The sequence below is a fragment of the Perca flavescens genome, chromosome 3, assembly GCF_004354835.1.
Source record: "Perca flavescens isolate YP-PL-M2 chromosome 3, PFLA_1.0, whole genome shotgun sequence".
NCBI lineage: Eukaryota > Metazoa > Chordata > Actinopteri > Perciformes > Percidae > Perca > Perca flavescens.
In genome coordinates this window covers 31,149,535-31,162,370 of record NC_041333.1, presented here as the reverse complement: position 1 = coordinate 31,162,370, position 12,836 = coordinate 31,149,535, and the positions used below count along the sequence as shown (strand labels likewise).

At 40.4% G+C, this 12,836-nt stretch overlaps 1 protein-coding gene across 1 annotated transcript; it reads left to right on the top strand.

Moving 5' to 3' along the window:
- Nucleotides 1-2,102: 2,102 nt before the first annotated feature.
- linc.pou2af1 (lnc RNA pou2af1) lies at nucleotides 2,103-7,092 on the top strand. The gene is made up of 5 exons (XM_028574548.1): nucleotides 2,103-2,292; nucleotides 4,138-4,235; nucleotides 4,697-4,757; nucleotides 5,603-5,907; nucleotides 6,567-7,092. The coding sequence occupies exons 1-5, from the start codon at nucleotides 2,286-2,288 to the stop codon at nucleotides 6,918-6,920; spliced, it is 825 nt and encodes a 274-aa protein (XP_028430349.1). The 5' UTR covers nucleotides 2,103-2,285; the 3' UTR covers nucleotides 6,921-7,092.
- The last annotated feature ends 5,744 nt before the right edge of the window (nucleotides 7,093-12,836 follow it).

Here is a 12,836-nt window from a genome sequence, read left to right as displayed (position 1 = left end):
TTTAAAGGGCTGTTTGAGGGTTAAGACTTGGTTGTAGGATTAGGGATAGAATTAGGTTATGGTTAGGGTGAGGGTAAGGGTTAAGGTTAGGCATTTAGTTGTAATGATTAAGGTTAGGGTAAGGGAATGCATTATGTCAGTGACGGGTCCCCACAAAGATAGTGCCACAAACGTGTGTGTGTGTGTGTGTGTGTGTGTGTGTGTGTGTGTGTGTGTGTGTGTGTGTGTGTGTGTGTGTGTGTGTGTGTGTGTGTGTGCATCTATAACATCTATAATTTGATATGGGTTTTTATTTTATATCAGGAATGTAAATTGTTTTAAACTTGCCAAAAACGTTAATATTGGACGATTCATGTTGTAAAACGTATAAAAGCAGTGGTGTGGTCTACGTAATACGCAGGTATACAGTATACCCACTAAGAAAGCTCCAGGATTTCCATATACCTACTTAAAAGTGCCCAATGACACGCAACAACATACATTATATTTTTGATATATTTTGAATTGTCATCTGTGTTTTACTTTCTTCACATAGGCTAAATAAAGGTATTTCCATGTAAATTGGTGCATAAAAGTGTATCCCCCCCCCAACCCCCCAAGGCAGATTCTGGCCTATGATTCTGGCTTATATATATATATATAGATACAGTACAGTATACCTACTACAATACATTAGACTACACCAGACGCAGACACTGCTACTACACACGGATGTGCAGGCAGTGCAGCTGGAAAGAGGTTCTGATTTCTGACCACTAGGTGGAGCTCCAACACCACTGCTCCAGCGGGAGAAGGGAGAAGAGGAGCCGCTGCGCTGCAACAACACGGACAAAAGCCATGCATGTGATGGGAGCGCAGAGCACAGGGAAGAAGGGGTTTTATAATGTCAAGAGGGAACTTTACGAAAAGTGCTTTAGATGACTAAAGATGGCTTTGAAATGGGCGAATATTAAACATGAACATGTAATATTGATCAAAATCTTTCATTTTCTTTATAGAGTGGGGATAGGCTACTGCAACTACTAGCCTACTGCAACTAATAATAACAATAATTATAATAGTCATGATAACTACTATAGTAGTATTAATAATAATAATAATAATAATAATAATAATAATAATAATAATAATTCCGGGATTTAATGGATAACTTTTGCTCCAGATGTGTACAGCTGGCTATAGGACATAATAAGTGTTAACTATTTAATTTTGCTGTAATTTCTAATAATTGTGTTACTTATCATGTGTCCCCCCAATTAAAAAAATAAAATAAAAGTTTATACCGGTGAATACGAATATATTGCTGCTGTCTGGTGCTCGAAGCTGCCAAAGTTCTCAATGCAACCTTCTATAAAGGATTCGAAAATAAATTTTAGGCATTTTAGCTTTAATCAAATTTATATGGAAGTGATTTGGTGTTTGAATTAAGAAGGTATATTTAAATGTGAAAAGATTCCCTGTCAAACTGTGGATCCTCATTGGGAAATTGTTAATTATTACTCTGGTGTTGCTTTATTTTTTAATAATGTAAAGTGTCTAAAAAGTTAAATTATAAAAGCGAAGAGCTGCTGAGTCTCCCCCAGCATCCTTCAGCAGGTGGGTGCACTCAGAGCACTTGATAGAGGAGCTGAAGGCCTGCGATGGCAAAGATGGCTACTGTCCTTTGCCACGCCCACTTCTTTGCCACTCTGACATTTTCTATGAATTAAAGCTTAAAGATATGTTTGAATATATTGTGGGCATGTAGACTGGCCGCAGTGAATGCGTAATCGCAGATATAAGGTGAGCCGCTTTGTTAAAGTTGTGCACAAAAAGTATATAGGCCTGTAGTGCTTAATGAGGGGGTGTGATGCTCTGATATTGCAAAAGGAAGATAAAATTAATAAAACTATGGTTTATTTTTGGTCAAAGTGTGAAATACTACTATATTACATTATAGTGAAGCGTATACAATGTTAATGTGGAGTGTTTTTTATTGAAAAATCGATAAAACTCTGTTGCCTCTGAATATTCAAATTGAAAGTAACGCGCAATCAAATCATTGTCAAATCATTGAGTTCTAGGGGTTTTAAATAGTAGGCATGGAGGGAGAAAATCTCAAACTAATATGTCCCCAGCTATAATACAATATTGTTCTATGCTCTGGCTCTGCTGTAGGACATTTGTGTTGAGATTTTTGAATACTTTTGCGCAAATTTCATTCTTGGCCATTTTGCTGAGGCAGAAAAGGACATTGTGGAGTCCCACAGGTCTTCTCCAGGGAGCCTCTCTTCATCTCAACCATCATGTCTGGTGAGTTTCACATCGGATTTTCGTCTGGAAATCATTTTTTGGCATGTTTTCCTGTTAGACAGAAAAGAACAAAAGAGAAAAAGGGAATGTTTAGTAGCGAAATTAAAAGCACACCAGCGCCATGTGTAAAGGGAGGAGGTTTTTCCTGTAGATGCTCATTTTAATGACACTTTTAAATAATATATAAAATGACCAAAATTAAAAATAAACTTCAAGTGTTTAATCTCTGTACTTTAATGGCACCTGTTTCCAGCTGATGGGGGGGATCAGGAGGCCTTTTCCATTCAAACAGTCCTATACAGCTTTACCGACTTTTATGGATTTATTGTGTTCAATTTCTATGTGCTATGTCTGTTTACACACGCTAGGACCTGTAGATTTGTCCTTCCAAGACATTTTATGAAAGATTAATAACTACTAACTACTAACATTTCAACCGTAGCCTCTCTGTCCGCGCTGCTTGTGCGTAAGAGGACGTTATGAGTAACCGTGTTAGAGTGGGATGTGTCCGCCGTGTAATTTTGGCCCACTGTTTGCCACATTTAAGACAAATCATGAAGTAGCATTAACTGTATGAATATTTATCAGATGATGTTTCGCTGCCTAGGCTTCGTCTCTTTATCAAATCGTCTTTTTGCAAACGGTTCGCCACTCCTGGGTGCTTTAAATTACGCCTTTAGGCATACATTACGTGCACCTATGCGAGGCGTTATTTCTGGGTTACTAATCAAGCTTAACCTTTAGGAAAAATACTGCCATTTACTCTCGGTAAAAGCGCCATTGAGTTTCACTTTTAACATACACATATCCAAGTTGGAGTAGAGCTTCGGTTTGAATTGTATACAGCATGAGGCTGAAATCGCTCTTAAAACAACAATCTGATCAAACTGAAGCCCAAACAGAACTTTCACTGGATATCCATTGACAGACACCGGTAACAGCGTAGAGATTACTTTCCTGGATAGTTGTGGCGCTGCTCTAACCGATACAAACTTTACATTGGTATCGGCTGTTATACACAGCTGTGGCTCTTTCCAACAACTTCAACGCGTCTACGAAAAAGATGTTTAATTTTGATTTACCGATCGAGTCACAGATTCTTTTCAGCTCTCTGTGCGTTTTACGCGATCGCCCCGAGCGCCTTTATCCAACTTTACCAAATGATCCTACACGTATCCCAACTTCTAGATTGATCCATGTTTACCATTTCAACGTTAATTCAGTCGTATATGCGTTAATGGTCATACATATATAGGCTACTTACGGTAGCGAATTTTGTGCAGCTTTCCTTTGTTCCTGGTCTGGGCGGGGTGGCTGTGGAGAGGGGATCACAAACATGCTGCAGTAAAAGCGTCTGCTCGCGGCGTAAGAGGAAACGCTGAGCCGTGTGGTGCCGTAAAGAGGGAGCCCTGGCCGGGAGCACTGGGGGCCCCTTGGGTCGGCACAAGCGGGCGAAAATATACGGAGCCATGGCGCCCACTGATCGACGTTAATGCAATTTTACACGGATTCGGACAAAACTTTGACTTTCATGCGCTACACACAGTTAAAACTAAAGTTTGTCATTTAATATACTATCTTATATATGTTACTTAACCACAAAGTCTTACATCCAACATTGTATTAGGGTGTAGGACAATAAGGCGACATAATCGTTTCATGGATAGATTGCAGTTTATTAGGGGGAAACACAATGTATGACATTTATTTTTTATTTGAGGGAAGACAACATGTTGTGTGCTTAAACTGACGGGGGGCGGTATGCTGAGCAGTGTGGAGAGGAGTCTGCCATTGTCTATTCCAGAGGAGAGTGTTTATGAGTGACATGTCGTTGTCTTCATGCAGATAAGAGGGTGTACCAGGGCGTACGAGTGAAGACCACGGTCAAAGAGCTTCTGCAGAGACACAGAGCCCGGGAGGCCAACGGCAAAAAAGTTAAAACGGTAACCATTCCGCCCTCTCTCTCTCTCTCTCTCTCTCTCTCTCTCTCTCTCTCTCTCTCCCCCCCCCATACACCCTTACAGTCGCTCTGCCTTTCTCACTCCCTGGCAAAGCAGAAGAAAAAAATCATTGTGCAAAGCAAAAACTGTCCCTGTAAATGATTGACTATACCCTTCAAGTAGAAAACATCCCAACGTTTTTTTTTTTTTAAACAAAGCCATTCACCACGCACATACGCACAAACACACACACACACACACACACACACACACACACACACACACACACACACACACACACACACACACACACACACACACACACACACATTTGCAAGGAAGAAACACCTAAATACCGGAAAAACAATATCTCTGTCAAAGTCAAATATCTTATAATGTTGTCTTTCTCCCCCACTCCTCCCCCTCCTCCTTCTCCCGTCTTTCTTCTTCTTCCTGTTGAACAGATATCACAGATATCACAGGCATGCTTGGATCTTCAGGATCTTTGCGCGTCCACTTTTCCAAGTAAGTTTACTAGCAGCAATATCCACGCACAGTGTCTAATATTAAATAAACCAATTAAAGCTGTTCGATAAAGCCTACTGCAGCATTTGAATCCAACCTGACTTAAGGCTACACCTACATTGGCAATGCAGCCTACACATTGCAAATGTAAGTCAAAATTTGCTCGCAGTTTGCAGTGATCCTAATTTAAAAAGAAATACAACAAATAAACAGCCATAACCACAACTACGAATCCAATTGTTTAGTAGGCTAAGCTGTTGGAAAATCCGCACTGGTTGCAGTAAGACAACTGAAGCAGGAACTGTAGTTGGATTTATCTGAAAGAAGCAAAGTCAAAAACAGCAACCTGCCATGACCCCTCAGAACCAGGAACAACATACTCACATGAACGCCTCAGTCACCTCAAGAAAGTCAACTTGAAATGCAATTCTAGTCAAGTATTGAAAGCTCAATTCCGTTTCGTCTTATAAGGCTACATTCAAAACTGTTGGCTGATGATGTCATGACAACACACTCTGAACTTATATGCCTATTTAAATGTCTTCCTTTTGCCATGCAGATATAGCCTACTATCATGCACATTTTATGAATGCGCACTCCCCCATTCACTCTATGTCGGTAGATTGGGTCTAATTATATTCATTTATTCTAATATTGACAACTTTTATTTAAAAATGCAGCAAAAGTGGGCGGATCTATTTTCTAAACGGTGTGCTGCCGCGATTTATATGTTATATATTACAGACATGTGATGCTTATATCCTGTGAAACGAGTTTCCCTGTTTTATAGGCTACTTGTTGAATATTTGAATACTTTTTTTATTTTATTTATTTCATTCCGTTAGGTCGCTATGTGGACCCTCCTCCTGCCGTGCCCTCAGCGGACGCGAGCAGCTGTGGAGCGCGAGCCTTCCAGCTGCGCGCCGCCTCGTTCCCCGTCCCTGGCGGCTCTTGCAGCACCCAGATGCAGGAGGGCACCTTTAACGACATCGGTCAACAATTCGGGGACATGATGTTGCACAGCAACGGCTACAGTGGCAACAACTACACCGGCAGCAGCTCCAACGCCTCCCTGCCTCCCCCTCCCACCTTCCCGCTGCCCTGGTGCCATGGACTCTCCTCTGATGCGGACTACTATGGCCATGGGATGGTAGGTTTCTTCCACTGACACTACCATACTCCATTTAAAATAAAAAAACCTGCGTTTTATTGCAAGAACAATGTACTGCATTTCTTTACTTAAAACTGATGTGTCTATTTCTACAAAAAAATAAAAAAATAAAAGACAGTTTGGTAATCTGGAGTGTTTTCAGTAAAGAATTATGGGTTTTACAGTAACGAAAGATCACTAACACCTCGGGAAACATACACTTGTATAGTTTTGGAATCTAGGTTTGGCATTGCTGTACCTGCTTTGCAGAGACCTGTGTTGGGGCTTGAATTCAGCATGTAGTCATTATATTTGTGTGGCCTGCGGGTACAGTTGGAGCGACTCATTTTGTGTAGTTGGTAATCAAATCAGTCTGTTTTTGCTTGGTAAAATAATCCAATGGGTGTATACAATAACTATAGCCTAAACAAAGTCAAATTGAGTGAATATCCTTAGTACAATTACACATCACCAGAGGAAGATTATTAGTACAGTAGTATAGAAAAAGGATTTAGCCTATTAACACTGAAAACTAAAACTAAATCACCACTCACAGGCGTCCCGGGTGAGCCTGTGGCCTACATGTCAATGACATGACACATTTGCCACCTCCTGCTCAGTATAATCCTCACCATCCAACACGTCTTCTTCCCATTCAGGCTCCCTGCTCTTCACCGGAGTCGCTTAAGCTCTGCAACCCCATGGATCACAACAGCTACTCGCCGCAGGACTCTTTCTCCTCCTCTTCCTCCTCCTGCTACGCCTCACCCACCAGGATGGAGTCCAGCTTCCATGGCTTCACCTCAGAGCACTTCCACTATCAACACTGCAACCTCCAGGACTGTTACTGCCTGTCCCACTGTTGGTCAGGCCAGCAGGAGAGCATCTCTGCCCCTGAATATCCACCTTACTACAACCCCACAGACTATCCATACACCTGTCCCGTGGAAGAGAACTACTGTATTAAGAGGGATTTTCAGATGAGCTCCGAAATGTGTTATAATACGCTATGATGGGACCTTCAGCAGTATTGTTCTGTCTTTTGACTGTAAATATTCTTCTGTTCAAGCACTCAGCAAGGCAGTTAGATTGGATGGTCCACTTTGCATTTCCCTGTGTGCTCTGACTGGCTTTTGCTTTAGTAAAACAAATATGATGAATGCAGAATGAATGGAAAGCCCGATATATTTGTATCAATGACTCTTTTTTTTACTACTAAGATTTATTTTCATACAAATAACTTGTTTCTAAATAAAAACCTTTTAAACAATGTGCATAAAAATCATTTTTTCCTTTATAGGCTGATGTAGCATTCACATTTTAAAAAGTCATAAAACAGACACATATAGAACTGACACTTTGTCAGTGTCAATTCTTCTTCTGTTAAGTCAAGAACTTAGTCAGTTTCATCAGGATCTGGTCCAGCAGGTTCACTTTACTCCCAGAGCATGCCACCACAGTTATCTTCCATGTTGCTTAACATCAGGTCTCCTTCATTTACCATTCATCTATCATAGGAAACTACAAAAATGTGGGAAGAGAGTAAAAATCAACTCAAAATAACACAGACTGATAACGTGTTGGGGCTGAACTGTGCTGTATTGCAACACTTTGCACTGAAGTGAAGGAATCCTGAAAGATGTCACCTAACCTGCACACACAGAAAAAAAAGTGCACAGATAACAGGTTTTTGGTGCATATTTATTGAGAGGTTGAATTTGAATCATGCTGACATGATAAACTGAGTAACGTGTGTGCATCTCAGACCATTTTGGATAAATACTTGAGAAATGTTACTTCTAAAAACCTTTAACAGGCACCAGAGGTTAGGGGTTTCATAAAGCAGTGCAGGAAAACAATAGCAAACATACAATACTTAGAAAATGCACCAAGGGAAGTTGTATTACTTCTCCTTAGCTTATGTAATGACCACATGTCTGTCTTGTTCTTTGAGCTACTTGAGGTACTTGACTTGCTCAGCTATCTCAACTGTGATAGCTTCCTTGGAAACTTGACATAAAATGTAACTTAATGAGCAAAGTGATGAAGGCTCTCTTAGGCCTTTAGTACAAGGTTCTCATTGTTTTCAGTGGTTGCATTATCATAAATATTACAGCAGCACAAATGTAGGCTGCAGTGATATTTGTGGAAATCTGGTGTGTTTCACAACATGAAGCGGACGTTACATTTTATTATTACACATATTTAAGGTTGATTCTGGCTAACTAAATATACCAACAATGTGTTTATAGGCAACAACAAAAAACTAAATTCCCACCAGCATTGCATGCATGTAAAAAGGGTACGGGAAGCTTTGAAACAACATTTGGACCATAATGCATTAAACAATACATTTAAAATATAAAACACATTTTAAAAGTTAAATTAAATGTACAGAGTTTGGCATTTCAATATCATTATGATACCATGACCTAGAGTTACATGACCACAGAGGCAGCATAGGAAGCAAGTCTCCATTTGCCTTTTCTGTAAGTTACAGAACGGATCATGGTTTCACAGTGAGTATTACACTGCAGCACTGTTGAGAGGTTTAAACCACCAATCAGAGTGAGCTTGTTTGCTCATTTGGAGGATATTCATTCTTTTATTTACCTTTTATCTTTATTGTATCACTGCCCCCTTTATTTCTGTTTCCTTTAGTTTTTTCTCATGTCCATATGTGGGGTCGTGGTCAAAGTCTAAATCAAAGACATGACAAAATCCAGACCACTATGATCCTTAATGAGAACACTGCCTAAGACTGTACCCCTCCCCCATCCAACACACACACACACACACACACACACACACACACACACACACACACACATTCTGTTTTATGATGAATCATGCACAAGATGAAAGAGGTGATGGGATTGCATTTCACTGGAATTGTACCTCATACGATTTCATATGACAAATTTATTGATTGATCGATTGAACATGTAAATCAGGTCATTCAAATGTCAGATTGTTAATTGTTACCAAGGCAATGCAGTAAACCATGTATCCCCACAACAAAACTTTTCAAAAGATAATAAAAACAGGTTTTGTATAAGATAATCCAGGTTTTATTTACACAATAATCAGGATAATTTTCTCAAAAATTTAAATCATCAAATTTGGAGATACACGGTCTGATATTAACATACTAAAAATGTATCTTCAGAATAATAATGATACTAACTAAAATTGAGGAATGGAGATGTCAGACTCTAAATTCCAAATCAAAACTAGAAAATTGTGTGCCTACTATTTGGTGCACATCCGAATGACACTAGCTAAGTAGATACATATGTCACACTGTCACTGAGAGAGAGAGACAGAGAGAGAGAGTATATACAAATATACAAATATATAATTTGCTTAAATGTTAAATACATACAGTGTTGTTTTAATGGCGAAGTGTTAATTGTCTTAACCTTTTAGAGATATACCTTTATAAAACCTATATAAGACCTTACGTTTACCAGAAACAGGTATGAAGTAGCTAGCGCTAAACAGACCAGACTCCATTTAAAAAATAGTACTTTTAGCGAGCATAGAGACAACATATATTTTCACATGTAAATCGGTAAACTATGTTTTTATTTCAACCAACACTAGAGTTGTGATGGTGGGAAAAGTGTAGAGAAGCCCAAAAACGGCTTTTCGTAGCTTTGTTTGGTTTCTGTCGACTTTGAATGAAGTGTGTTTTACGATGCTTAAAGTACTGATTATTTACATGGAGTCTGGTGGGTTTAGCGACACCACCCACAGCACTACAATATATCTATAATTTGCTTACATTTTAAATACATACAGTGTTGTTTTAATGGTGAAGTGTTAATTGTCTTAACCTTTTAGAGATATACCTTTTTAAAACCTATTTAAGACCTTATGTTTACCAGAAACAGGTATGAAGTAGCTAGCGCTAAACACACCAGACTCCATTTAAAAAATAGTACTTTTAGCGAGCATAGAGACAACATATATTTTCACATGTAAATCGGTAAACTATGTTTTTATTTCAACTAACACTAGAGTTGTGATGGTGGGAAAAGTGTAGAAAAGCCCCAAAACGGCTTTTCATAGCTTTATTTGGTTTCTGTCAACTTTGAATGAAGTGTGTTTTACGATGCTTAAAGTACTGGTTATTTACATGGAGTCTGGTGGGTTTAGCGATGATGTGTGTGTGTGTGTGTGTGTGTGTGTGTGTGTGTGTGTGTGTGTGTGTGTGTGTGTGTGTGTGTGTGTGTGAGTGAGTGAGTGTGTGTGTGTGTGTGTGTGTGTGTGTGTGTGTGTGTGTGTGTGTGTGTGTGTGTGGGAGAGAGAGAATGTGTGTGTGTGTGTGTGTGTGTGTGTGTGTGTGTGTGTGTGTGTGTGTGTGTGTGTGTGTGTGTGTGTATGTGTGGGTGTCTGTATGAGTGTATGTGTGTGTATGTGAGAGAGAATGTGTGTGAGTGTGTGTATGGGTGTGTGTGTGTGTGTGTGTGAGAGAGAATGTGTGTGTGTGTGTGTGTGTGTGTGTGTGTGTGTGTGTGTGTGTGTGTGTGTGTGTGTGTGTGTGTGAGAGAGAGAGATTGCATGTCTGGGTGTGTGTGTGTGTGTGTGTGTGAGAGGGGAGACAGTGTCTTCCATGGGTCAAACATATACACGTAATGATAATTAATACTCTTAAGTTTGTTCTGTAAGTCTAAAACCGTGGGTCCAAACAGCAAAATATTATGATCACCAGAGAGATAAAAATCTGGCGAACGCATTGATGTGGTTTTTATGTTTGGTATGAAATATATGGGACACAGAGCAGGTAACAAACAGGGAACCATCTGCATCCTTCAGATACTTTTTTCAGTTTCTGTTGGCAGTTGGTATCAAGAGAGCCAAAAGTGTACGTCTGTTGGATTCCACGGGAGAGAGCAATTTGTTTGGGAAAAAATTTCAGCAAATCGTACTGTAACTCCATTGTTTCTATCGGCAGTATGTCTGTCTAGAGCAAATAGTTTACGTCTGGTGGATTCCATCGTCACATGTCTGCGACCGCCACAAGATTTCCTACATTTTGACCAAGTATGATGTATGAAGAGTGAAAACTGTAGGAGGGAGAGCAATTTGTTTGGAAAAGTTTCCGAGAATCGTACTTCAGCTCCCCACTCTGACTCCCACTCTAACTCTCAACATTCCGGCCCCATACACACACGGGAAAATCTGAAACGGTCTGAAAAGACGACGATACGTAAACTGTGATTTCGTAGAAACCGTGCTTGATATCCAAATGCCCATTCAGCCCAATAAAGGCCAAATTCTTGTCTTCGGTTTAAACTTTTAATCTTTTTTCTACAATAAAGTATGGCGATACAGCATAGTCCCAAAGGGGGCTTGTTATGAGCGATGTTAAGCGATTTCCCGACGATTTCCCATTCAAGTCTATGGGACAATTTTGCGCGTTTTTTTGCCGATTTCATGAAAAACGCGCGGCAAATCTCTTAGAAAAGTCATAGCACACCATTCCCGAGCGTTACACACGTGATGAACGCTTCGTGAGCCTTTGCGGGACAAAAAACTGGCGGAATAATATTAATAAGTATGAGAAAAAATAGTCATTGTGCCGATTGCACATCGGCACACTGAATAGAGAACTTAGAAGAAAGTGTCGGACACAAAGGCAGATGAAAGGTATGTTGCCGGCTACACTCCGGTGCACCAGGGTGCAGCCAGAGGACACGGGGACACCACACCTCCCTTACCCCCCATCTGCAGTGTAGGCTGAAACCAGTGGCCATTGCTACTATCAGAGGGCCACAAACCTGGCAAAATTTTGCCCTGGGCTGAACCCATTGTTTTGCGTGTAAGGAGCATACCAAATTCCATCATTGGCCAGTAATTCATGTGCATGGTGTGACATGGTTTGTAATTAGTAGAAAGCAGAGTCATTTGAAATGGAGAGTGAAATGAATACTGCAGGTGTATTTATTCCTTTTTTTCCACCCGCTGCATCCCACATATATGGGACAGATTCCATGTGGTGCTGATTCACCCAGGATGCCAAATTTTGCATAGAAAGTTGCTTGTAGTTTCTTAAATAAGTGCCTGATACTTAAAACCTGTAGAGGTTGACTTGGTGTGAAAAACTAATTCTTACCCTATAACGTAAACATGTCTGTCTAAACCTTTGTGGTCCCATACCTGCCGTAGGCCTCATAAACTGCTATAAACAGCTTCTTTTAACATTAAATCCCCCACCCCCGAGCCTAACTGAAAGGTAATTGTCAAAGTTGTAATCCCCTGCATGTCACACAGTGAGCTGCTGCAGACAGAGACACGGTCAGGGCTCTCAGGCATTAAGGTGAAAGGGCTGGGGAATGTGGGGCTCCTAACTGACAACAGTGTTTGAACAGATCATGATATGATCCATCCTAACCTGATCTGTCTGCAGCGCTTCACTCTGATCTATAACTGTAAACAAGTCCCCACCATTAACCTCCAGGGTCACCCCGGCAGCCCTAAGACTGGCAAATGGTTTAACAAGACACCACGAGTGTGTGTGTGTGTGTGTGTGTGTGTGTGTGTGTGTGTGTGTGTGTGTGTGTGTGTGTGTGTGTGTGTGTGTGTGTGTGTGTGTGTGTGTGTGTGTGTGTAGTTTCTTTCTATTTTAATTGGAGTATGCATTGGAGAGTGCCCTGATTAAGCCTCGCTGGTGTTTTTTTGCATTTCTCCATCACATCTTTTATTGATAGTATGTGTATATGTGTAAACTAACACACTAAACTAAACAAATAGTTGTATGAGAGTGTATGCCTTGAAGCTTGTGTGTGTGTGTGTGTGTGTGTGTGTGTGTGTGTGTGTGTGTGTGTGTGTGTGTGTGTGTGTGTGTGTGTGTGTGTGTGTGTGTGTGTGTGTGTGCCTATGTGTGTTGACATGCTTCATCCCTGCAGCTGTCTGATAAGCCT